This window comes from Phyllobates terribilis, unplaced genomic scaffold, assembly GCF_046119375.1.
Source record: "Phyllobates terribilis strain yellow unplaced genomic scaffold, ASM4611937v1 Scaffold_5__5_contigs__length_657084704, whole genome shotgun sequence".
In the NCBI taxonomy this organism is placed as follows: Eukaryota; Metazoa; Chordata; class Amphibia; order Anura; family Dendrobatidae; genus Phyllobates; species Phyllobates terribilis.
Genome location: NW_027362765.1, coordinates 249,705,936 through 249,731,510, shown reverse-complemented (window position 1 = coordinate 249,731,510; position 25,575 = coordinate 249,705,936). Strand labels below are relative to the sequence as shown.

General features: G+C 43.7%; 2 protein-coding genes across 4 annotated transcripts in view; one reads left to right on the top strand and one right to left on the bottom strand.

Annotated features, from left to right (window-relative positions):
* Window positions 1–3,007, top strand: part of ITGB4 (integrin subunit beta 4) — a 71,924-nt gene extending 68,917 nt beyond the window's left edge. For all 3 annotated transcript variants that reach the window (XM_073684001.1, XM_073683999.1, XM_073684000.1), the window contains one exon: window positions 691–3,007. In XM_073684001.1, coding sequence (XP_073540102.1) covers window positions 691–830 — 140 coding nt within the window. In that variant the 3' untranslated portion in view covers window positions 831–3,007. The remainder of the gene's footprint in view (window positions 1–690) is intronic.
* GALK1 (galactokinase 1) lies at window positions 2,022–22,188 on the bottom strand. The gene is made up of 8 exons (XM_073684002.1): window positions 21,973–22,188; window positions 20,240–20,429; window positions 19,447–19,566; window positions 18,997–19,132; window positions 5,491–5,672; window positions 5,269–5,419; window positions 3,092–3,254; window positions 2,022–2,154 (listed from the first exon to the last, which is right to left on the bottom strand). Exons 1-8 carry the CDS (start codon window positions 22,114–22,116, stop codon window positions 2,083–2,085), a joined length of 1,158 nt encoding a protein of 385 aa, XP_073540103.1. The 5' UTR covers window positions 22,117–22,188; the 3' UTR covers window positions 2,022–2,082.
* Window positions 22,189–25,575: the final 3,387 nt, after the last annotated feature.

The window sequence follows — 25,575 nt, the reverse complement described above, 5'->3', positions numbered from 1 at the left end:
TGATTCCATGTGGGGCTTCCAGAAACAGCTGCATACATAGCTCTGACAGTCCCTTACAGAATGAATGGACAGCACGGTGGCTCAGTGGTTAGCACTGTTGCTTTGCAGCGCTGGGGTCATCGATTAAAATCCCACCAAGGACAATGTCTGCAAGGAGTTTGTATGTTCTCCCTGTGTTTGCGTGGGTTTCCTCCCACACTCCAAAGACATACTGATAGGGAATTTAGATTGTGAGCCCCAATGGGGACAGTGATGATAATGTCTGTAAAGCGCTATGAAATTAATGGCGCTATATAAGTGAGTAAAATAAATAAAATGGAGTGGCAGTTGAGCATGGAAACTGCTGCTGTAGGCAAATGGGGATAGGTGCCCCATTCTGGTGATCATTGAGGTCCCAGCGATCTAAAAGTTACCACTTGTCCTGTGCATGGATGAGAACTTATTCCAAGTGGACAAGCCCTTAAAGTGAATTCAAAGAATTGTGTAGTTACAACCTTGTAAACATGTCATATATGGATTTTTTTTTATTTAAAAAAAATAAATAAAACTCTTAATAGGGGATATTTCTTTTTCCTTTTGTGTGCGGATGAAACTGATGGACTTTTTTCAACTGTACAAAATCTTTTAGAATTTTTCTTTCGTGTTCTTATTAGTTAAGGCTGACATGGTGATTTATTTTTTTATTCACAGATGGCATGACTGTTGCTTCACACCGGATGGAAAGCTCCGGCACAGTTACTCAGCAAATCACCAAAGAGTACGTAACGCGAACAATGATGTCCGGAGGATCGCTCAGCAGGCAGGTGGAGCGCCAGTTCTACGATGCCTAATATTCCCAACTGCCCTGGACTATAACTGCCTAGGTGCCTCAGTGACACATTCCCATCCCTGGCACTTTATACTACGCGAGACTCCTTTACGCTTCCCATAGTCTCTTGCAAACAAGACAGTACATCAAGGGATGGGGATATGAAAGCAATATTGACGTAGGTGCTACACAAGGTACCAAATGGGATAACAATTCTTCACTGTCCGCATCAAGCTTTTCAATGTCATACTCAATTATTGCAATGCTTTGAGGGAAGAGATAGCGCTGACTATCCCCACCATCATCCATTCCACTGCATGCTTTAAACCAAACTTTATTTAAACTTTTGATGCTTTGTAAATAATGTTTAAAAAATTATTATATGTCAAAAAAAGGGAGAATTTACATACACTTAAGGTCTATATTGAGGAGGGATTCTGCTGAAGATATTGCAAATGGTGAACTGCGACATAAGGGTTTTATATTGGTGTCTGGTACTTGGTGTTGATATAGGTAATTAAAGGGAATCTGTCAGCAGATTTTTGCTATGTAATCTGAGAGCACTATAATGTAGGAACAGAGACCCTGATTACAATGACGTGTCACTTACTAGGCTATGTTTTACTGTTTCAATACAATCAGTGTTATATCACTACAGGACAACTGTCCTTGTGCCTCCTAGTCCAACCACTGATTAGCAGCTCTCTGTCACTATACAATGTACACAGAAAGCTGTGGTATGGGTGGGTGTTATAAACAGCTCAACAACTGAGCTCTGCTAGATCTGCTGCAAGGAAAACTGATTATCATGACTGCTGTACCCAGTAAACTAAGTGATACATCGCTGGAATCAGAGTCTCTGCTTCTACATCATGGTGCGGTCAGTTTACATAGCAAAACCTGCTGACAGATTCCCTTTAAGACAAAATATAATATAAGTGACAGAAGATATTCCATAAATCCAGGCGCTGTTCAGTAACTAAAGCTTTACTGAAGAGTCCTGACATTTCTGGTGACCACAATGAGCAGCGGGCATCAGGCAGTGAAACCAAACCCATTACTGAATTAGGGGAAATTTTTCAAAACTAGTGGCGTAATACCTGATAGGATTTATCAAAACTGGAGTCATTGCCACTTACAACCTGTCAAATGAAATTTTGAAAAAATTCTAACCTAACGTATTATGGGAAGAATAGAAAACCAACAAATCGAATATGAGACCGACATCTGATCACTTTATTTCCCAAATGGCAAATCATATTTACAATGGAAAGTTAACGTGACAAGACCCCAGATCCAGCCGATGGCTTGGTGATGTAAAATGACGGTGATCCTCGAAATTTCTCCTGCAGAAAAACAGATGATACAATGACATGTAGAGTAGGCGTTTTCACAACTTTAAGAGGACGTACCTGAATACAGCAGTTATTTCTGGTCAGGTCTGCACAAAGGTAATGGAAGAGTATATAACCATCGTAAAACATTATTTCTTTACCATCACATTCTCCTATGGAGGTACGACTAGTGGACATGATACAGTTTACCTTGGATTTTCGCAGAGAAGTCTTCATGGTCCCAACCCATTAAGCCCTGAGATACCTTGTTTGGTATGTAATTGTAGTATGTCACTTGCTAAAGCAAAGTACTGCAAGCCCTGCAAATCTATCAAGTGCGGGGAAGATGAGGAACAAAATTTCTCCATCTTCTCCATTGACTGTACAAGGACAGAGTGCAGTCGGACTTTTCACTCGCACCCATAGACTTGAATAGGTGAGTGCGATCAGATCACCGGATGCACTCGCAGCGATTGTTTTCTCATGCAGAATCAGCATCAGAAAAAAAAATTGCAGATCTGCTCTGCCTCACCGAATAACATTGGTCAGAGTGCGATCCGAATTTTTATCGGATTGCACTCATCCGATTTATACACTAGTGTGAGCGAGCTCTTAGACTAGTGAGCCGGTCACAGAAGTCTGTAACTCATACACAATTATGGAAAATGAACGTTACTCAATAGAAAGGACAATGCTTACAATTGGATGATGCTCTTTCCTTTTGATCATCTGTGAGAATGTTTAGGGCCACTGGTGTATATATTATATATATGGTGAGACAGTTGTCCACATGTTAGTGCACTCTGCTTGTTTACAAACTGTTACCATCTTTAACTTTTGTAATAATAAAAGCATTTTCATACAATTCTCTTATTGATTCCTGTATTATTACTTAACCCTTGGGAAGTGGGCGTATAGACTGGTGTGGGTTTACGTCTTAGTCAGTCACCTTAATTTGTTGTTTGGTCTTCTCAGCGACTGATGTCTCCAATAAGGTCACTGTACAACCTCCAAAACCTCCTCCTGTCATGCGGCTGCCGTAAACACCTGGAATTTCCACCGCTATTGAAACCAACTCATCCAGTTCTGGACAACTGACCTCATAATCATCCCTACAAAAAAACAAAAAAAAGTCCTTAAGTGACTAGAGAGACACAAAAGCCACATCAGGGATAAGAACTCATTGGATACTTAAAGAGGTTGTCCGGTCCAAATCGATAAGTCTGCAGTCACTCTGTATAACTGCAGACTTATGTACCCCCAGCGCACGCACTGTGCGCTACTGGGATTCGCCGGTTTCTGAGCCGGGATCGGAGGGTATTTATGTGCTATACATATTCCTGGCCATTGGGCGCAGCCTTATAGAGCACAGTGTGTGCACTGGAGGAAATTCATAAGTCACAGTGTGACTGCAGACTTATCGGTTTGGACCGGAAAAGCCATTTCATATACGACAAGTGTGGTAAAATCATATTATCATGGCTTGTGTACAAATAAAAAAAATTAAATACAGTGCCACTTTCCATATTGACTAGATGTGGCGTTAGGACTTGATATATACTTGCAGTTTTGGAAACTTCTGACACCTCTAAGAGTGCTTTTACATTGTGTCTGTGTGCCTGCCTCCAGTAGGCGTATATGCCTGAAAATGATGCACGTCAGAGCACACGTTTACTCTGTCGGCACCATTATAATCTATCGCCCCATCGTCGCATACGCCCAAATCCCATTTTGCGGGGGGTGGGGGGGGAGTTTGGATGCAAGTCCCGACGGGACCAAAGAAAGTGGACAAAAAAGCAGTGTGAAAGCACCCTAATTGATATGTTACATTTTACAACTGTGTTGGCTAAGTTTACATAGGGACTTGTATTATGACAAAATAGCTTGGGGAAAAGAAAAAAAAACATTCCTCTATTTAACCAGGAGCTGATCCTGAAGCTGCCAGCTGTGTTACACAGAAGACATCTGCCTGTACCAGCAGTGACTGTCAAACAGTAGTATTATCAGTAGCAGTAGTGTTGCATTATATTGAACAGAGACTCAGAGCTGTATCCTGGGAGGGTAAGTAAAGCGTCCCGCTACTATCCAGCCTGCCATCTAGATGTAGCAAAGCGGGACACATGAATTCTGTTCTTTACGTCGGAAAGGTAAGGATGAGGTTGGTTAATTATTTTACTTTTTTCTTGCAGGTGACAATGGCTTCAGGTGGAATGGGCGTAATGGTAAGTAGAGTTTAATTTAGAACATTAAAAGGTGTCTATTTCAAATAAAATATTTTATACACGGTGTGGGTGTCTTTTTTTCACATATCACTTCCACTATGGGGTTAGTAATGGGGGCGTCTTATAGACGCCTCTCCATTACTAACCTGGGCTTGATGTCAGCTGGCATTATAAGCTAACATCAACCCCAGCGCAATGGGCAGAGAGAGGCTAAGTGCCAGAATTGGCGTATCCTATGGGCAGCTGAGGGCTGGTGTTAGTAGTCTGGGAGGGTACCAATATTCATGGTCCCTTCCTAGGCTATTAATACCAGTCCCCAACTGTCTGCATAGTCATTTTTTTGGGGGTCCCCCATTTTAATAGTCAGTAAAGGCTGAGCATTCAGCTGGAGGCTGACATTAGTAGCCTGGGAATCTCCATGGGTATTACCCCCTTCCCAGGCTTCAAACATCTGCCCCAGCTGTCTGCTTAACCTCTGCTAGACTATAAAATTAGGGAAAACCCCACAACAATTTTTAAAAAAAATTCTTTAATTTAACAATAAATGACAAGTACAGTAACCAGCACACAGTCACTGTACTAATTATATATGTGACTGACCTCTTTCTATCTATTCTATGTGTGTAGATCTATTCTTTCTATTCTAAATTGTCGGGTACCGATGTATTGTAACTGTACGGGGCTGATGAATTGCCGGCTTTTTTATAGAGACGGTGCATGAAAATCGCATAGCACTCGCATGACACTCTGCCGTCTTTTCGGTCCAGAAAAAGGAACGTTTTTTTTTCACACATATGGGTATGAGCCCTTCGCGTTCAAAACTCCAAAATTGTGCTGTAACAATGACAATATGGAATTGCAACAATAAAATCAAAGCGGAATATTCACTTTAGTTGCGTCTTACCTCAATGAGTTGTGGCTCTCCACCATTAATTTACCGAACAATTGGTAATCACCGTTCTCTAAAGCTTCGGCCGCCTTAGCTGTGCGCTCTATTTCGGTGATGACATGGTGGGCTCGCCTGAAGCAGACTTCACTAAGACTGTCCTTGTTGGCTGAAACAATACATTATAGGGTATAAACATCATTGCGTTTTCTTTCCTAGACTCTCCATTAACTCACTTACCCTTCAGATCTTCCATGCTGGCATCCCTCAAACTTTCTTTTCCAAGAGCCTTTGCTGCCTCCTCGCACTGCTTCCTGCGTGTGGGGTACTCGCTGCCTGTTAGTTCATGGCGTACATTAGAATTAGTGATGAGAACAGACAACTTGGGATCTGTAAGAGGAAGCAGTTTTACTTCCAAAGACCTGAAAAATATAGGGACAGTAAGGGATTTTTTTTTATTTTAATTTAATTGAAGGATACTCACTACGTACACGAAAAATAACAAGATTGCACAGATCTAACATCACAATCACAACAAAGGAAATAAAGTGTAGTCACACTGTAGAAAGTACAGTCATTCACAATGCAAGATTACAACAAAAGGAGTCGGTTCATTTACTCGAAAGATTCTCGTGAATGAGTGCACCTAGGAAGGCTTGTTTCACAATAACTTGTACTATAAACAGGCTGCTGATCACCCACCGAACAAACAAAACACTAGTTCGCAGGGTGAAATGATCTTTCGTGCTGCATAAAAGATCATCATTTTCTGCAGTGCATTGACCTGTTTAACTAGGGTTCGTGCTGCCGAGAGCAATGACAGCCTATGTGCACATCTGAAGCGCAGTCAGTTTGTGTAGACGGTCCATTAAAAGACCACTGGTGAACAAGCATGTTGCCAGTTGATGGTCATTTAAATGCACCGTTATGGCCTCCACACACCTGACCTCAGACCTCAGTCAGCAAAATCCGCCGTTATCGACGGGTCAGTTAATGGTCTAATGTCTATGGGGGAGCCGGCCGACTGAGAGATGTCGATCACGCATGGCCGATTTTGGATTGTCGATTGCATTGTTCTCCCTGAGATAAGCCGCCGGCCGACATGTCAGTCGGTGACTTTCTCATGAAGAAGAGAGGAGTGCACGGCCAAGCAAGCGCTCCTGTGTATGGGAGAGCTGGCTGAGATGACTGTCAGCCGAATAATCGGACGAAGCATCATACGGCTGACAGCCAGCTACTGTGTATGGCCAGTTGTAGTATTTATTATGGCCACATCACTGTACAGGAAACACAATGACATGCATACAATGCACAAGTCCTGAGAAATCAGCCTTAATGTTTGTATATTGTAGTGAAGGCATCGATAGAAATTTCCAGATTTAATCAGTTTGTATAATGTGAAGAAGCAGTGGATAACACACCATTAAGGTATGAACACACGATCAGGAGCAACGGCGGGTTCGAAGCTGCATGCTTATACAGCGTCAAACCCGCAGCGGCCAGATGTAACAGCATAGTGGATGGGATTTATAAAAATGCGTTCATCTGAGGCTGCGGATCATCCGCGGATACGGACATGCGGCGCGTCTTTCCAGTCACTAGTCTCCGCAAGACAAAATTAGATCAGTAGAATGTATTGAATGCAGTGAATCCGCATGGTTCAATGAACTCATGCGGATTCACCTATGTTCAATATAATGCAGCGCTTTGGACGCAGCAGAAGGTATGCTGCGTCCAAAGAACTGCCTGTCCGGATCGTGTGCACATACCCTTAGAATGCTGAGCTAATGGTGAATCACATCACTTTTCCCATACATTTAATTGATGGATTTTTATCCTACATATTCCTTGTACAAATCCAAACAAATGGGTGATGTGCATGCACACAAGGGATGGACAATGACAGCTGAGTCTCCTTGGAAAGCAATCCCAAAGAGAAAAAAACGGTGCAATGAAACTCCAAAGAGTAAAAACCGGAATTAGTCTTACCGGTAATGATGTTACCAGGAGTCCACATGATAGCACCATAGGAATAGTAATCCCATATCCTGTGTAGGGACAGGAAGCACAAGAGGTTAAAAGCCCTCCCACCTCCAACCTCTTCTGTGATTTTCCAAGAACCACATTGGCTGGGTACAACAAAATTTTATTTTAGACTGCTTAGACATATGTTCGAGTCACATACAGCAGCAACATAGGGAGGGAAATAAGGGTGCTGTCATGTGGACTCCTGGAAACATCATTACCGGTAAGACTAATTCCGGTTTTCCAGTAAGTCCCCATTACAGTACCATAGCAGTATACCCAAGAACTCATAGCTTAGGGTGGGATAACTGCCTGAAGTACCTTCCTATCAAAAGCAGATCTCTGCTGTGAGAGAACATCTAGCTTGTAGTGTTTGCAGAAAGTAGTATGTCCTGACCATGTGGCTGTGGTACATATTTGTTCAATGGTAGCCCCTGCTCTAGTTGCCCATGAGGTGGAAATTGCTCTGGTGGAATGGGCTTTGATAATTTCAGGGGGAGGCTGTCCTTCTGAAAGATATGCTAGATTAATCATGGATGTGACTCATCTAGCTAAGGATGGTTTTGAAGCCTTCCTGCCTCTATTTTTTCCTCCAAACTGTAAAAAGATTCGAGTCTAATCTCCAGTTCCGAGAGGCTTCCAAATAGGCCAACACTGATCTGCAGACATCAAGCTGGTGGAACTCTTCCTCCCTCTGATTCCTAGGATTTTCGCAGAATAATGGAAGAACCACTTATTGGTTTAAGGTCATTGATGACACCACCTTCGGGGAGAAACTTGGATCCAGTTTGAGAATGATGCAATCATCCCGAATCTGAAAACATGGCTCAACAACCGATAGAGCCGGGATTTCACCTAACCGTTTAGCCGTGGTGATTGCCACCAAGAAAAAGGTTTTCAGAGTTAAGTTCTTTATTTCTAATTCATTAACCGGGCCGAAGGCAGGTTTGCAAAGGACTCCCAGGACAAGATTCAGATCCCACGGAGGGCAAGAAATTCTCTGTGTAGGCCTAAGTCTCTGGATTGCCTTGACAAACCTGATTATTCAGGGATGCGAGGACAATGATGTGTCGAAGAAAGCACCTAGTGCCGCAATCTGCACCTTCAAGGTACTTGGTCTAAGACCTGCATCAAATCCTGCCTGAAAGAAATATAGGATCGCAGGGATGTCTGGCTGAGAGGTGTCTACCGTCCTGTGGAAATGACAAAAGGTCCTCCAGACTTTTTTTTATATATGGCCTGGGTTACAGGTTTTCTACTAGCCTGCATTGTCTGGATCACTCTGGCGGATAAGCCCTTGTTCTTCAGGATCTCCCCTTCAGAAGCCAAGCTGAGAGCTGGAGCTATTGAATATTCTGATGCAACAGTGGACCTTGCGTCAGAAGATCGTCCTGAAAAGGTAAAATGATTGGGTCTTCCAACGCTAGATGACGTAGAAGGGAGAACCAACTTCTTCTTGGCCAGAACGGGACAATTGCTATGACTGTCGCCCGATCTTCCTGAATTTTCCGCAGCACTCTCGGAATTAGAGGAGCACGTGGGAAGGCATATGTTAGGCCCTCTCCCCAATATTGTGAGAGTGCGTCCACTGCCACAGGATGATCTCCTGGGTCGAGAGAGAAGAAAGATGTTGTCTTTGCATTTGTTCTGGATGCAAAAAGGTCTAGGTGCGGCCGACCCCATCTGCGAGTTAATTGCTGGAACACCTCTTCCTTCAGTTCCCATTCTGAAGCCTTCATCTGACGCCTGCTGAGGTAATCTGCCTCCGGATTGTCGGATCCCCGAAGGTGAACTGCTGAAATGGAGCTCACTATCTTCTCTATACCTAAGAATATCCTGTTGGCCAGGGACTGGAGAAGTGGATGTCTTGGTCCGCCCTGATGTCTGATGAAAGAGACTGCCATGATGTTGTCTGACAAAATTTTTACATGTCTGTCTTTTAAGACCGCCCGGCTTCTCTGTAGGGCTTCCCAGATTGTCTGTAGTTCCTGAAAATTCGATGATCGGGTCTGAATCTCTGTGGACCATGTTCCTTGGAGATAAGAATCTCCCACTCGAGTTACCCATCCTGAGAGACTTGCGTCCGTGGTCACTAAAAGACAAGGTTCCAGAATCCACTGCACTCCCTTCTGTAGATTCTTCTGGTCGAGCCACCAGTGTAGACAGTCCTGGGCGTCTCTGGACAAAGACTTCTTCCTGCCTAGGTAATTCTGATGTCCGTCTGTCACTTCCAGGATGCATTTCTGTAGAGGCCTGGTATGGAACTGGCTCCATCTGACGCAGGTTAAGCATGACGTCATGATTCCCAAAATACTCATTGCCTTCCGCATTGAAGGTTTCTTCTCTCTTGCAAAAGAACGAATCCTTTGTGGAATTGAGAGCATCTTGTCTTCCGGGAGACAAGACATTCGTATTCGGGAGTTGAGATGGACTCCCAGGAAGATGTGTGATGTACTTGGGACAAGATTGAATTTTTCTTTGTTCACAATCAAACGCAGGCTGGTAAATGTCCGTAGAACAAATTCCAGATGTTGCGTCCTACCTTGAGGAGATCCTGCTACCAACAGGAAGTCGTCCAAGTACGGAATGATGGTAATATCCCTGAGTCGGATATAGGCTACCACCTCTGCCATGATCTTTGTAAAGATTTTGGGAGCTGATGACAGGCCAAAGGGAAGACATTGAAACTAGTAGTGTAGAATCTGACTGCCTGATGGTAGTGCAAACCTCAGATATTGCTGACTTGAGGAATGTATTAGCAGGTGGTAGTAGGCATCCCTGAGGTCCAGGGCGCACATTACCGCATCCATGTCTATTAGAGGGATGGCTGATCTTATTGATTCCATGCGGAATTTTTTGTAGCGGACCCATCGGTTTAGGGGTTTCAGGTTGATAATCGTACGGAACTCCCCTGACGGTTTCTTTATTGAAAACAGAGAGGCGTAATGGCCCTGATGTTGTTCGTGTTCTGGAACTGGTACAATAACCCTCTGATGTAGCAGCTTCTCTATGTCTGCCTGCAGACAGGAAAGAGAGGTAGGGGAACCTCTCGTCAGGCGGAATCTTTGAGGGGGATTTTGAGAAAATTCTATCCTGGAACCCTGAGCTATAGCTGTTAGTATCCAGAGATTTTGAGTTACCGGATGCCAACTGTTTCTGAAAAACTTTAATCGCCCCCCTACTGTGACATAGTCATTGTCGTTTTGGACGGGAACTAGTACTGAGCTGGTATTTTTTATCTTTGTTCCCCTTATTAAAATTCCAGCTTGTGGACCCCCCTTTTTTCTGCGTGTTATATTTACGGGAGGGGAACGGTTTAAGAAAGGGCTGCTCCTTCTTTTTCTCCTCGGGGAAGCCCTTCTTTTTATCGGACGCTTTTTCTAGAATGTCATCTAGTACAGGTCCGAATACTCTGAGCCCTGAAAATAGAATAGAGCACAGTTTGTTCTTAGAAGCTGTATCTCCAGACCATGTTTTTAACCAAACAGCTCTACGGGCTGAGTTGGAAAGCGCATTATTTCTGGCCGCAAATCTGACCGATTCCGCTGAAGCGTCGGCCATAAAATTTGTTGCCATTTTTAATAGGGGCAATGATTGAAGGAGAGATTCCCTCGGGGGTGCCATCTCGTAGGTGACTCTCTAGCTCTTCTAGCCAAACTCTCATGGATCTGGCAATAGATGTAGCTGCGACATTAGATTTAATAATTGCCACTGAAGCTTACCAGGCTTTTTTCAAAAGTCCATCCGCCTTCCTATCCATAGGATCTTTAAGTCCTGACGAGTCTTCAAAGGGGATAGAGGTTTTCTCGACCACCTTAGCCACCGGGACATCAATTTTAGGAATTGTGTCCCACACACTGGTGTCCTCTGGGTCAAAAGATAGTCGGGCGCGGAAGTCTCGTGGTATAGAGTCTCTTCTCTGCATCCTCCCATTCCTCTAGTATCATGTCCTTCACATGGGCACTAACAGAAAAAAACATGGATCTCTGGGTTCTAAGACCACCAAACATCTCATCCTGAATGTTACTGCTCTTCTCCGTTTCCTCTACCTGCATAGTGTTTTGGACTGCTCGTAGAAGAATATCCATACCATCTGAGTGGAACATGTATCTTTTCTGTTCCCCACCATGAGGTGGACTAATGGTCTCATTGTCAGAGTCGCCAGATGGGTCAATTTCACCCTCAGAAGATGGTGCTATATCTTCTGTGGGTCTTTTGGGTCCCAGGACATCCTGGACTCCTGAACCTGGGGGCTGCAGAGACGTAATAGAAGCCTGAACGTCTTCTTTGATTATATTACGTATCTCGTTTAATAAAGCCCCGTGCTCCTCCTTTAGCATGGAGGCTCTACACTCAGCACATAGACGCTTTGTATATGAGTCGGGAAGTCTGATGTTACAATCCAGGCACCTCTTGGATTCTACTGTGGCCTTTTTCCCTGTATCCTTCTTTTTCTCAGAAGGAGGTGGTAACTGCCCAGATAGATCCTATAAAAAATATGGAGGGCCTGGCAAGAGTAAGCTCCATTAACCATATAAAGAAGGTAATGGTACACTTACATGACTGTGGGGCGATCCAGGGAGGATATATCAGGGTGAGACATCTCTACCATTTTGCTGTCAGGGGTGCACAAGCTGTAAGCCTGTCTTTGTGCTCCCCAGCCCCCCTTCTTATACCTTACCTGGTTGTCCTGTTATTCTTTTCCCTGCTCCCTGGCGTCTGGTTGAACCACAGTTTGAATTTCCTGCGCGACCGCCACCGGAAGTCGTCATCCCGAACTTCCGGTTTCGATGCCGGGCGGTCCTGGAGCCAGGAGAAGCCGGACCCGCCCGGAGCAGGACGCCGAGAGCCCCGGCGATGGGGAAGTGGCACCCGGAGGCTCCAGCACACCGGAGGGCTGAGGGACTCCCGACAGGGAGTGTCGGCCCAGGACCCGCTTGGCGGCGGGAAGGAGAGAGCCGTGGCCCCCCTGACACCCCCGGGGTCCCCTGAGGTATATCCGTCTTCGCACCAGTGCTCCTGCACCAGCGCTCCTCCTGTACTCCCTATCCTGTATAGGGACAGGAAAAACACTGAGGAGGTTGGGGGTGGGAGGGCTTTTAACCTCTTGTGCTTCCTGTCCCTACACAGGATATGGGATTACTCCTCCTATGGAGCTGTCATGGGGACGTACTGGAAAACAACAATTTATTGAGAAAAAGTTAAAATATTCATAGTCAAACAGTTTAAAAAAGCATGGTGTTCACATAAGAAAAAAAAGATCACAGTGATGTCAGGTCAAGTAGTAATGTGAAACATATAGTCAGCTGCTAATTCTATGTGTATATATATGCATCTCAATATATACCTAGGTTGGCAGAAACTAGTAAGTATAGATCATACATTACATAGCCAGAGCAATGCCAAGAGCCAGTATATGTATAGAAGAACAGTGTTAAACATTATACAGTACAGACCAAAAGTTTGGACACACCTTCTCATTTAAAGATTTTTCTGTATTTTCATGACTATGAAAATTGTACATTCACACTGAAGGCATCAAAACTATGAATTAACATGTTGAATTATATACTTAACAAAAAAGTGTGAAACAACTGAAAATATGTCTTATATTCTAGATTCTTCAAAGTAGCCTCCTTTTGCTTTGATGACTGCATTCTCTTGATGAGCTTTAAGAGGTAGTTACCGGAAATGGTCTTCCAACAATCTTGAAGGAGTTCCCAGAGATGCTTAGCACTTGTTGGTCCTTTTGCCTTCACTCCGCGGTCCAGCTCACCCCAAACCATCTCGATTGGGTTCAGGTCTGGTGACTGTGGAGGCCAGGTCATCTGGCGTAGCACCCCATCACTCTCCTCCTTGGTCAAATAGCCCTTACACAGCCCTGAGGTGTGTTTGGGGTCATTGTCCTGTTGAAAAATAAATGATGGTCCAACTAAACGCAAACCGGATGAAATAGCATGCCGCTGCAAGATGCTGTGGTAGCCATGCTGGTTCAGTATGCCTTCAATTTTGAATAAACCCCCATCAGTGTCACCAGCAAAGCACCCCCACACCATCACACCTCCTCCTCCATGCTTCACGGTGGGAACCAGGCATGTAGAGTCCATCCGTTCACCTTTTCTGCGTCGCACAAAGACACGGTGGTTGGAACCAAAGATCTCAAATTTGGACTCATCAGACCAAAGCACAGATTTCCACTGGTCTAATGTCCATTCCTTGTGTTATTTAGCCCAAACAAGTCTCTTCTGCTTGTTGCCTGTCCTTAGCAGTGGTTTCCTAGCAGCTATTTTACCATGAAGGCCAGCTGCACAAAGTCTCCTCTTAACAGTTATTGAAGAGATGTGTCTGCTGCTAGAACTCTGTGTGGCATTGACCTGGTCTCTAATCTGAGCTGCTGTTAACCTGCGATTTCTGAAGCTGGTGACTCGGATAAACTTATCCTCAGAAGCAGAGGTGACTCTCGGTCTTCCTTTCCTGGGGCGGTCCTCATGTGAGCCAGTTTCTTTGATGGTTTTTGCAACTGCACTTGGGGACACTTTCAAAGTTTTCCCAATTTTTCGGACTGACTGACCTTCATTTCTTAAAGTAATGATGGCCACTAGTTTTTCTTTACTTAGCTGCTTTTTTCTTGCCATAATACAAATTCTAACAGTCTATTCAGTAGGACTATCAGCTGTGTATCCACCTGACTTCTGCACAACACAACTGATGGTCCCAACCCCATTTATAAGGCAGTAAATCCCACTTATTAAACCTGACAAGGCACACATGTGAAGTGAAAAACATTTCCAGTGACTACCTCTTGAAGCTCATCAAGAGAATGCCAAGAGTGTGCAAAGCAGTCATCAAAGCAAAAGGTGGCTACTTTGAAGAACCTAGAATATAAGACATATTTTCAGTTGTTTCACACTTTTTTGTTAAGTATATAATTCCACATGTGTTAATTCATAGTTTTGATGCCTTCAGTGTGAATGTACAATTTTCAAAGTCATGAAAATACAGAAAAATCTTTAAATGAGGCGTGTCCAAACTTTTGGTCTGTACTGTATATATATTTGTTTATGTATCATATGGCAATAATGCAAGAATGAGGCCGATGGTATTACAGTTATATCTAATATGTATGAACGTAAGGTGCCTGTGCGTGGGTAGGTTGCTAAAGGCATAAAAAGGTAATTGTAGTCAAGCAATAGTGCAAATAATTCTGTCAAATAGTGCAGAGAATGGTATCACATGCCATATATTAGTATAAGTATACGCAAAGTGCTTGTGCATCGTAATCATGGACAGGCAATGGAGCCATAACCTAGAAGCAGCAAAGTAGGAACATCAGGAGGGAAGCAATTCCTTACCTGAAAACAGACGTAACCTGACCCGAATGCGCGTTTCACCCTGCTTCCTCAGAGGGCTTCAAAGCATTTCAATGCAAAAAGCGTGTCGGGGTGGTTGGCCCCTGGACATCTATTTTAAAGGGTAATTATTTTCTCTACATTTTCCTGTTCATGTATACATATGTGTACTTGATGTACTATGATGGTAACTAGCAATATCATTTTTATACTGTGACCATAGACAATTTCTAAGAGGGTATATTTATGAGTGGCATCTTTGAATACTGTTGCCAGACTTCTCATTTTTATTACCCTATATTGGGACACTGATATTGCTGGGTGTGTAAATAACAAAAACCTACAAAGAATTGGAAATCAAAGCCATCGTATTAAAAGAATCACTTTTATTAATCAGAAAATTAAAAACATTAAAAAATGGGGAACGGAAACAGCAGAATTTAAATCCATCCACTGATCATGCCATATCACTCCACAGGGGGGAGCTCAAACTCCATCCGACAATATAAATACAAGTTCTCAACACAATTTCTTATTACACCTTCCCAGAGTGGCCAAAGAGGATTTTAACAAATGTAAATTTACACCCTAAGTAGGGACAAAGTATAATGTGCTCAATACATAAAAAATGAACTAAGAATAATCTTCATATCCCTGCCTGCTCTATATATGTCAAAGTGGCAGATTAATATTTCAATAGTACAACTAAAGATAACATCACCATCAGTATGGTCAAACAAAACCAAAATCACATAGTGGCAAAATGCCTAACATAGTGCAGGGACATACCAAAATTAGTCTAAATACACCAGACAGAATCACATAATGGCAACGTGCCTAGCATAGTGCAGGAGAATAGGAGATGCAGGTCCCATTAGCCAAATACAAAGGTTTAAGCAATCAATAGGAGCAAAGTGCTGATGGTGTGAAGTCATCAAGTCTAAATACAAGTAATTAAGAGTGAGGGGTATGACCTGTAAATGAGTCACTGGCCCCGATACGCGTTTCGCGGTGTGCTCCTACCAGGGGATAAGTCTAAAGGCTACAGTAACGCTGTGCATTCCGCGCCCCCATTCTGACGCATCGGATGGGGGCGTGAACGTGTGGCACGTGACGCTAATCTGTGTGTGTAAATATATTTGTGCACACATACAGTACAGACCAAAAGTTTGGACACACCTTCTCATTTAAAGATTTTTCTGTATTTTCATGTCTATGAAAATTGTACATTCACACTGAAGGCATCAAAACTATGAATTAACACATGTGGAATTATATACTTAACAAAAAAGTGTGAAACAACTGAAAATATGTCTTATATTCTAGGTTCTTCAAAGTAGCCACCTTTTGCTTTGATGACTGCTTTGCACACTCTTGGCATTCTCTTGATGAGCTTCAAGAGGTAGTCACCGGAAATGGTCTTCCAACTATCTTGAAGGAGTTCCCAGAGATGCTTAGCACTTGTTGGCCCTTTTGCCTACACTGTGCGGTCCAGCTCACCCCAAACCATCTCGATTGGGTTCAGGTCTGGTGACTGTGGAGGCCAGGTCATCTGGCGTAGCACCCCATCACTCTCATTCTTGGTCAAATAGCCCTTACACAGTCTGGAGGTGTGTTTGGGGTCATTGTCCTGTTGAAAAATAAATGATGGTCCAACTAAACGCAAACCGGATGGAATAGCATGCCGCTGCAAGATGCTGTGGTAGCCATGCTGGTTCAGTATGCCTTCAATTTTGAATAAATCCCCAACTGTGTCACCAGCAAAGCACCCCCACACCATCACACCTCCTCCTCCATGCTTCACAGTGGGAACCAGGCATGTAGAGTCCATCCGTTCACCTTTTCTGCGTCGCACAAAGACACGGTGGTTGGAACTAAAGATCTCAAATTTGGACTCATCAGACCAAAGCACAGATTTCCACTGGTCTAATGTCCATTCCTTGTGTTCTTTAGCCCAAACAAGTCTCTTCTGCTTGTTGCCTGTCCTTAGCAGTGGTTTCCTAGCAGCTATTTTACCATGAAGGCCTGCTGCACAAAGTCTCCTCTTAACAGTTGTTCAAGAGATGTGTCTGCTGCTAGAATTCTGTGTGGCATTGACCTGGTCTCTAATCTGAGCTGCTGTTAACCTGCGATTTCTGAGGCTGGTGACTCGGATAAACTTATCCTCAGAAGCAGAGGTGACTCTTGGTCTTCCTTTCTTGGGGCAGTCCTCATGTGAGCCAGTTTCTTTGTAGCGCTTGATGGTTTTTGCAACTGCACTTGGGGACACTTTCAAAGTTTGCCCAATTTTTCGGCCTGACTGACCTTCATTTCTTAAAGTAATGATGGCCACTCGTTTTTCTTTAGTTAGCTGCTTTTTTCTTGCCATAATACAAATTCTAACAGTCTATTCAGTAGGACTATCAGCTGTTTATCCACCTGACTTCTGCACAACACAACTGATGGTCCCAACCCCATTTATAAGGCAAGAAATCCCACTTATTAAACCTGACAGGGCACACCTGTGAAGTGAAAACCATTTCCGGTGACTACCTCTTGAAGCTCATCAAGAGAATGCCAAGAGTGTGCAAAGCAGTCATCAAAGCAAAAGGTGGTACTTTGAAGAACCTAGAATATAAGACATATTTTCAGTTGTTTCACACTTTTTTGTTAAGTATATAATTCCACATGTGTTAATTCATAGTTTTGATGCCTTCAGTGCGAATGTACAATGTTCAAAGTCATGAAAATACAGAAAAATCTTTAAATGAGAAGGTGTGTCCAAACTTTTGGTCTGTACTGTACATATGTGTATAACCATATTTCCTGATAGAGCTGCAGGAATCTACTATTTTAACTGTATGTACAAGGCATTTGACTAAGATACAGGTGCATCTCACTAAATTAGAATATCATCAAAAAGCTATTTTATTTCAGTTCTTCAATACAAAAAGTGAAACTCATATTATATAGAGTCATTACAAACAGAGTGATCTATTTCAAGTGTTTATTTCTGTTAATGTTGATGATTATGGCTTACAGCCAATGAAAACACAAAAGTCATTATCTCAGTAAATTAGAATACTTTATAGCAACAGCTTGAAAAATGTTTTTAAAATCCGAAATGTTGGCCTACAGAAATGTATGTTCAGTAAATGCACTCAATACTTGGTCGGGGCTCCTTTTGCATCAATTACTGCATCAATGCGACGTGGCATGGAGGCGATCAGCCTGTGGCACTGCTGAGGTGTTATGGAAGCCCAGGTTGCTTTGATAGCAGCCTTCAGCTCGTCTGCATTGTTGGGTCTGATGTCTCTCATCTTCCCCTTGATAATACCCCATAGATTCTCTATAATAGATTCTCTATGGGGTTAAGGTCAGGCGAGTTTGATGGCCAATCAAGCACAGTGATACTGTTGTTTTTAAACCAGGTATTGGTACTTTTGGCAGTGTGGACAGGTGCCAAGTCCTGCTGGAGAATGAAGTTTCCATCTCCAAAAAGCTTGTCGGCAGAGGGAAGCATGAAGTGCTCTAAAATTTCCTGGTAGACGGCTGCGCTGACTTTGGTCTTGATAAAACACAGTGGACCTACACCAGCAGATGACATGGCTCCCCAAACCATCACTGATTGTGGAAACTTCACACTAGACCTCAAGCAGCTTGGATTGTGTGCCTTTTCCTCCAGACTCTGGTACCTTGTGGAGCGTGTCAATGACTGCCTTCTGGACATCTGTCATGTCAGCAGTCTTCCCCATGATTGTGGAGCCTACTGAAACAGACTAAGGGACCTTTTTAAACACTTAGGAAGCCTGTGCAGGTGTTTTTTGTTACTTATTCTAATTTTCTGAGATAATGACTTTCGTGTTTTCATTGGCTGTAAGCCATAATCATCAACATTAACAGAAATACACACTTGTAATAGATCACTCTGTTTGTAATGACTCTATAATATATGAATTTCACTTTTTGTATTGAAGAACTGAAATAAACTTTTTGATGATATTCTAATTTAGTGAGATGCACCTGTACGTATATTTATGTCCAGGCATACCCACCATTTGCCTCATTTGTAGGGTTTCTCTTTTTTATATTTATCTATCTATTGGTTTAATATAGGTCTGTTTAACTAAAGTGTATTAATTGTTACTTGGCCTACATATAAAGCTCTTTTTTCTTGGTATTTTCATTATCATGATTTATGGCTTATTTATAAGGTTTTCAGTTTTAGGTGTTTATTATGATTTTGATAATAGACAAATAGAAATAATATAGCAGATGTGCATGGAGCCTATGAGCCACACCTGGGAATGTCCTAACAATGAAGATACATTAAGAAAAACACATAACAGTGTGAATAAGATCTTATAGAGTTTCTATAAAGCCGGAAACTAACCTGCAATCAATGAGCAGAGCATGGCCATCTTCTCCCATTACAGATATAAACTGGTCCATGATCCCACAGGGCACTCCAGGAAATGTATGTTCAGCTTTTTGACAGGTAAGCGCCTTCTGAACAAGATCACCATCATCTGAGCAGACAAAACAGTGTGAAAGGCATCTATGTGACATCACCCTAATACCGAAGAGAAATTTAATTGAAAGGGACCCACCCCTTTAAGAGTCATATGACCAGGCAGATTCTTTCCGTGTTGGTGGTAAAACTGGAATGGTTGTTTTTTTAGCAGCAATATTGGAAAATCGCAGCAAAAATGCACCATTTTGCAGCGATTTTCCAACATCACAGCAAAAGCATTGTGGTTCTACAATGATTGCAGCAAAGAAATGGCCATGAGGCTGCAACGTGTGAATGCAGCCTTTATATACAGATCATGGTTGTTCTAACCTTGGCACAGCTGTTGCAAGAAGGAATAGGAAGCAACTTCTAGAGCTGCAGAGCTGGACAGACCTCCGCCCAAAGGCACACTGGTGGCAATCACTGCATTAAATCCAGGAATGGGGCCAGCTGAGAAAACAGAAAGAAATCCCATTGACATACGTGTAGGCATGTATTCCAGCACAGTAGTCAGAAAAACAGTGTGTCCACAAATGGTGAAATGTATTCTATTTCATCTGTTACGGCAGCCAACCACTTCAATATGGGGGAGTCGTCGCGTTGATTATGCAGAAGCTCCAGCTTTCGAGATCCCCCAACAAACCACCGAAGTTGCTGCAGACATCCAGACTTTACCCTCCAACTAAGTCAGTAATAATGGGTCTGGCTGACTTATCATTAATACATTTTGGAATTTACACAAGTTAAAAGTTATGGAGTGCCGGAGTTATTACTGATTTTTTTGTACTTTGCATTTACTCCTGCGCACCATCAAAAAACAGTGAGCACCCAATCCTTTATATTACTTAACCATACAACTGCCACGACCCTGGTCTGGTGTCCTCGTTGGTCACCTGAGGCAGCTGCACCGGGGTAATGGGATTCCTATTGCTCTGTTGGCAGCCTTTCATATGAATGACCATCCAAATAATACATGCATCGCCCAAATCTGCTAAATGAAGCAGCTTGTTAGCGGCAGTCTGATTGACCCAGAAGGAAAAAGTCTCCGCCATCATTGGAAACAGGCAGAGTTTCTTTTTCTTTTGGTTTCCATCACACTATTTCTGACCTCTCTTTGTCTTACCTCTGTAATGCTGAATAACCCCTCTGACATAGTTAGCCCATTTTGGAGCTCCAGGGGTTAGAGGTCGATCCTCACTTGGAGCCTCAAATATCACTTTATGTGGCTCATCAGCGCCCTCTGCTGTAGTAACAATGCAAATCTTTCCATCATCCCGGGGGCTCCCAACTATCACAGTTACGAGAGGCAGGGCCTGCGTAGAAGCACAATGATCAGCAAGTATCATGTCCTGCCCAGTTACACCCACCCTTATAAGAATCCCCTTTCATCACTACTACTGTCCACCTACACTCTAATGATTACCTCCAGACCAAGAGTCCTTGTGGTTGTCACCCCCAATGGTTAGAAGTTACCCCTGTCCTGGGGTTTTTGCCTTCTTCTGGATAAACAGATTTAGGCATAGGGATTTTAGTAATACCATTATTAGAATCATAAGCGTAATACAAAATATAAAACTAATTAAAAAATTATAAACGGGTTCATTTTTAATTGTAATAGTGCAGCAATAATAAAAATGGTAGTAATACATTTGTAAGGCCTAGTCCCAGTAAGTTAGTGCAGTGTTAGTGTAGGGAGTACAATTGCGGGAGAAAAGCTGAACTTGATGGACCTAGGTCTTTATTCAACCTACGTTACTATGTAAATGGCAGCGTTTTAAAGCGGATCTGTCATTAGATACTATAGGGGCACCGTAATGTGTATTGCGGGAGGCTGATGCGCTACCAGACATAGAAAAACAATGAGCCAGTGACTCGGACCCTTCATGTCCAGAAGGGTCCTACAGGAATAACCCTTTAAGAACCAGCCTATTTTGGTCTTTCATAGAAGAATTTTCTATACTTTTTTATCACGACATTCTGGGAGCCATAACTGGTGGAATTGTGACTTCTGGGACAACCACCAAAGCCTAGATCAGGACACCCTTGTCCATACAGCTGAATACACACGTGCAGTACTGTTTGCTGAGCCCTGCGGCAGGGATTGCATCAAAATCCTAATGGAGTCACAGAAGCCTGCGGCTGGTCTCCGTCATGGCAGAGCATGAAAGCACAGTCTGCACATCTCAATCAAGACCAACACTGCCCAAACCAAGGCCAACTGGAGTCTAAAGCTCTCCCTTGACATCGGCCTCTTAATAAAGAATGGCTCCATTAGGGTTACCATCAAAATAATGGTTTGGGGGTTACTGGGTCTTAAAGGGGTTGTCTGGTAAAGACAAGTCATCATCCACAGGATTGGTGATAACTGTCGCCACTAGAATTGTGCACTGTGATCCTCATTAGAGAGGCCTGGCAGTGATCACGGCTTATTGCTCCATTCATTCTTTATGGGGCAGCGGAGAGCGGGGTGCAGCTTTCTTTCAACAGCCCCATAGAGAATGAATGGAGCGACAGTCGGCATCCAACCTGCTGCTCCATTTTGTCACAAGAATAAAGTTCCCGATCGGCCGTCCTGAGGATGGATATTTTCTTACTGGGCAGCCCCTTTAAGGAAACTGAATAGATAGTAATATTAGCTGCAGTTGCAGCCTGTCCTGCATTATTACATGGGTGGACTAGCAGCCTCCAGATTTCTCGCCTGTAGTACAGTGTGGCAGGTATGGGCTCTCAGCCGTTTCTGTCGGGATTCGCCGCTGTGGCCCCTCCCTTATACTTGCAGAGCTGTGGGCTAGCAGCAGTCACGTGACCCCGCCCTGGCCACGTGACCCCGCCCCCGGTAGGTACCGGAGCTCTCACCATAGGCAGCACGAAGCCTCCGTTATAGTCGGTGTGCTCCCCGATCAGATTCACCCTGCCGGGAGCAAACACTGCCACCTGGGGCTCATTCCCTCCGAAGGTCTCCGCGTACACCCGCCGGGCTTCATCCTCAGGAGCTGCCATTGCCGCACTGTACTACGTGCACATCCGGGTGTCCGCTGACCGCGCCCACTTGTAGCACGTGACCTGCCCCAGACGCTGCGCGGCTGTCAAGTTGTCATTGGTGTCCAGGAGCCTGTGCCAGTGTCTTCCGCCAGCTGACTGCTGGGCACATGTGGGAAGCGTAACGCCATTGACATAACCCTGACTAGGGATGGATTATTCACAGGGCTAAACACATCATGTAATGGGCAAGTGCCATGTCTATGAGTTTCTTGTTCTTAAAGGGGTCGTCCACTACTCTGAAAACAGCTTCTCAATTACTATATTCCGTCATGTAATATCAAAACAGCCTGTACTTACCTAAGGTGCAGGTGCCGGATCTCCCAGGGCTTGTGTGACATTATGTCACATGATCCCTGAAGCCAATCAGGACTGCTTCACTCTTAATTCCTTCAAACGAAACTGGAAGCAATAACAACTGCTGCTGACTACCTCCTGATGTCTGATACGTCTGAAGGAAGAGTGAAGCGGTCCCTGATTGGCTGCAATGCTTGTGCGACTCGGTGCTGACATCGCTGGAACAGCACCGGAGGTGAGTGTAGGCTGTTATTTTACACGGCGGAATATAGTAGTGGACAATCCCTTTAATTCAGAACCCAAATTAAAATAAAAACAATCCTCGCTCAGCCGCTGTTCCTGGGGAGTGATGTGACTTTTTGTGTCACAATTAAGTTGGGAGTTGTACAATAATAGACAACCCCTTTAAAAAAAAAATAAAAAAAACCTTTGGGACCTGCTTGTGCATGCTTGTTAACAGTGAGTGATGGCTCTCTGGGGTGGGAGAATTTTTTTAAAGTCACTGTTCTCCCCGTATTTTGAGGTCACATAAGTCAGACCCCCATATATCAGATACTTGTCACCGTGGAGACATCAGGGTACAGTCAGGCTGCCCTCATTGATTTGATAGACTGTCGTTATCCTGTATCCTAGTGTCAGACACCCATTATGTAATACAACTACAGAGAGTAGGTCAAGGTTCAGGCACCATTTCTGCAGTGAGCCAGTGGGGGTGGGTGGCCGGAAGTGAAACGTGATACATCACGCCAGGGGATGCACTTCCACTGCCTTGGAGTATAGTGGCTGCATACTGTATGCCACTCCTTGGCATTTTGCATGGTAATTTAGTTGCATCTTGCCAATTTTCTGAACCTCTTGGCCTATATTTCTTGTGCTGTTGTCACTTTTAGGCCACGGCCCCGCTATCAGTATTCGGTCAGTATTTTTTCTCAGGAGTGGGAGCCAAAACCAGGAGTGGGTGATAAATGCAGAATTGGTGACTTGTTTCTATTATACCTTTTCTCTCATTGTTCCTCACCTGGTTTTGTCTCCCACTCCTGTGAGGGGGAGACGAAAAGGGCCGTGACCTTAGAGGCAGTTTTAAAGATACAACAGAAGAGAAGTGATTGCTATGCCCCATGCTTACATAGTCTGTGTCTTTTATTTGTGAGTTCACATTGTCTACCGCTTCATGGTTGAGTTTTGATTGCTACAAGATGTTTGCACTTCACGTTAATATCACATACAGCTGACTGGTGATCTAGCACAGAGGTATGCATTATTTTTTGGTCCAAGGGCAACATTGTCATACTGAACCAATCCGAAGGGCAGCAAATAAAATTAAAGGGGTACTTTACATGAATACAGCTCCAGAACCACCATCAGCACATGAATACAGCGCCAGAACCACCATCAGTACATGAATACATCACCAGAACCACTGTCAGTATAGGAATACATCATCAGAACCATCATTAGTACATGAATATATCACCAGAACCACCATCATTACAGGAATACAGCAGCAAGCTTAATACAGTGATCAATTGTAATTTCATCTCGCATATCTTCACCAGTGAGTGCACTCCAATTTGGTAAATATTCTCAACTGGAGTTTCATGTCAGCCCCAAATACAATTGTATTACATGAACCTGCAGCTCCCAGTATGTCCTTGACAATGGTAAGGTGATGCTGGGAATAGTTGTTACCAGTCATCATCAAACTGTGGTCCATACAGAACCACAGCACTGATGAGACGCAGGCGGTATCACAACTAAACTTTTACATCCAGGTACCTTATAGGTGATATCTAGTGATGATCAAGCATGCTGGGGCAAGCACCTATTATCTTCAGCGTGCTCGGGCGTTAAGTTTTCGTCACTCCCTGAACATGATTTGCGACTGTTTGACAGCTGTAATACATGTGAGGAATGCTGGAAAAACAGGCATTTAAATGTGGTACTCAGTAAGGGTAATTTTTTTCAGACCAAGCAGAAGGAAAAAATTATGGAATCACTCAATTCTGAGGAAAAAATTATGGAATCATGAAAAACAAACACACAAAAGAACACTCCAATACATCACTAGTATTTTGTTGCACCACCTCTGCCTTTAATAACAGCTTGCAGTCTCTGAGGCATGGACTTAATGAGTGACAAACAGTACTCTTCATCAATCTGGCTCCAACTTTCTCTGATTGCTGTGGCCAGATCAGCTTTGCAGGTTGGAGCCTTGTCATGGACCATTTTCTTCAACTTCCACCAAAGATTTTCAATTGGATTGAGATCCGGACTATTTGCAGGCCATGACATTGACCTTATGTGTCTTCTTTCAAGGAATGTTTTCACAGTTTTTGCTCTATGGCAGGATGCATTATCATCTTGAAAAATGATGTCATCATCCCCAAACATCCTTTCAATTGATGGGATAAGAAAACTGTCCAAAATATCAATGTAAACTTGGGCATTTATTGAAGATGTAATGACAGCCATCTCCCCAGTGCCTTTACCTGACATGCAGCCCCATATCATCAATGACTGTGGAAATGTTCATGTTCTCTTCATGCAGTCATCTTTATAAATCTCATTGGAACGGCACCAAACAAAAGTTCCAGCATCATCACCTTGCCCAATGCAGATTCGCGATTCATCACTGAATATGACTTTCATCCAGTCATCCACAGTCCACGATTGCTTTTCCTTAGCCCATTGTAACCTTGTTTTTTTCTGTTTAGGTGTTAACCCCTTTACGACATAGGGCGTATTAGTACGCCCTAGGCCATCACCCCCGGTTCAGTGAGGGCTCCGGCGCTGAGCCCGCACTGAACCGAGCACATGTCAGCTGATTCTTACAGCTGACATGTGCCCGCAACAGCCGCGGGTGGAATCGCGATCCACCCGCGGCTGTTAACATGTTAAATGCCGCTGTCAATCTCCGACAGCGGCATATAACTCGCGCTTCCGGGAAGCGCGTCACTTACCCCGCCCATCGGCGACCCCGTCACATGATCGCGGGTCGCCGATGGTTGGTCATGACAACCCTGGGTCTGCAGCAGACACCAGTGGTTGTCATGAGCTGGTCGCTATGAGCGCCACCTAGTGGTTGGCGCTCATAGCACAGGACCATTTCTGCTGCATGCAGGG

What these genes read in the sequence shown, in the direction of transcription:
- GALK1 (XM_073684002.1), bottom strand. Translation starts at nt 22,116, where the DNA reads ATGGCAGCTCCTGAGGATGAAGCCCGGCGGGTGTACGCGGAGACCTTC. An exon ending in GAGGCTTCGTGCTGCCTATG is followed by an intron (nt 20,430 to 21,972) that starts GTGAGAGCTCCG and finishes GCTTCTACGCAG; the next exon opens with GCCCTGCCTCTCGTAACTGT. An exon ending in CAGCATGGAAGATCTGAAGG is followed by an intron (nt 5,420 to 5,490) that starts GTAAGTGAGTTA and finishes GTATTGTTTCAG; the next exon opens with CCAACAAGGACAGTCTTAGT.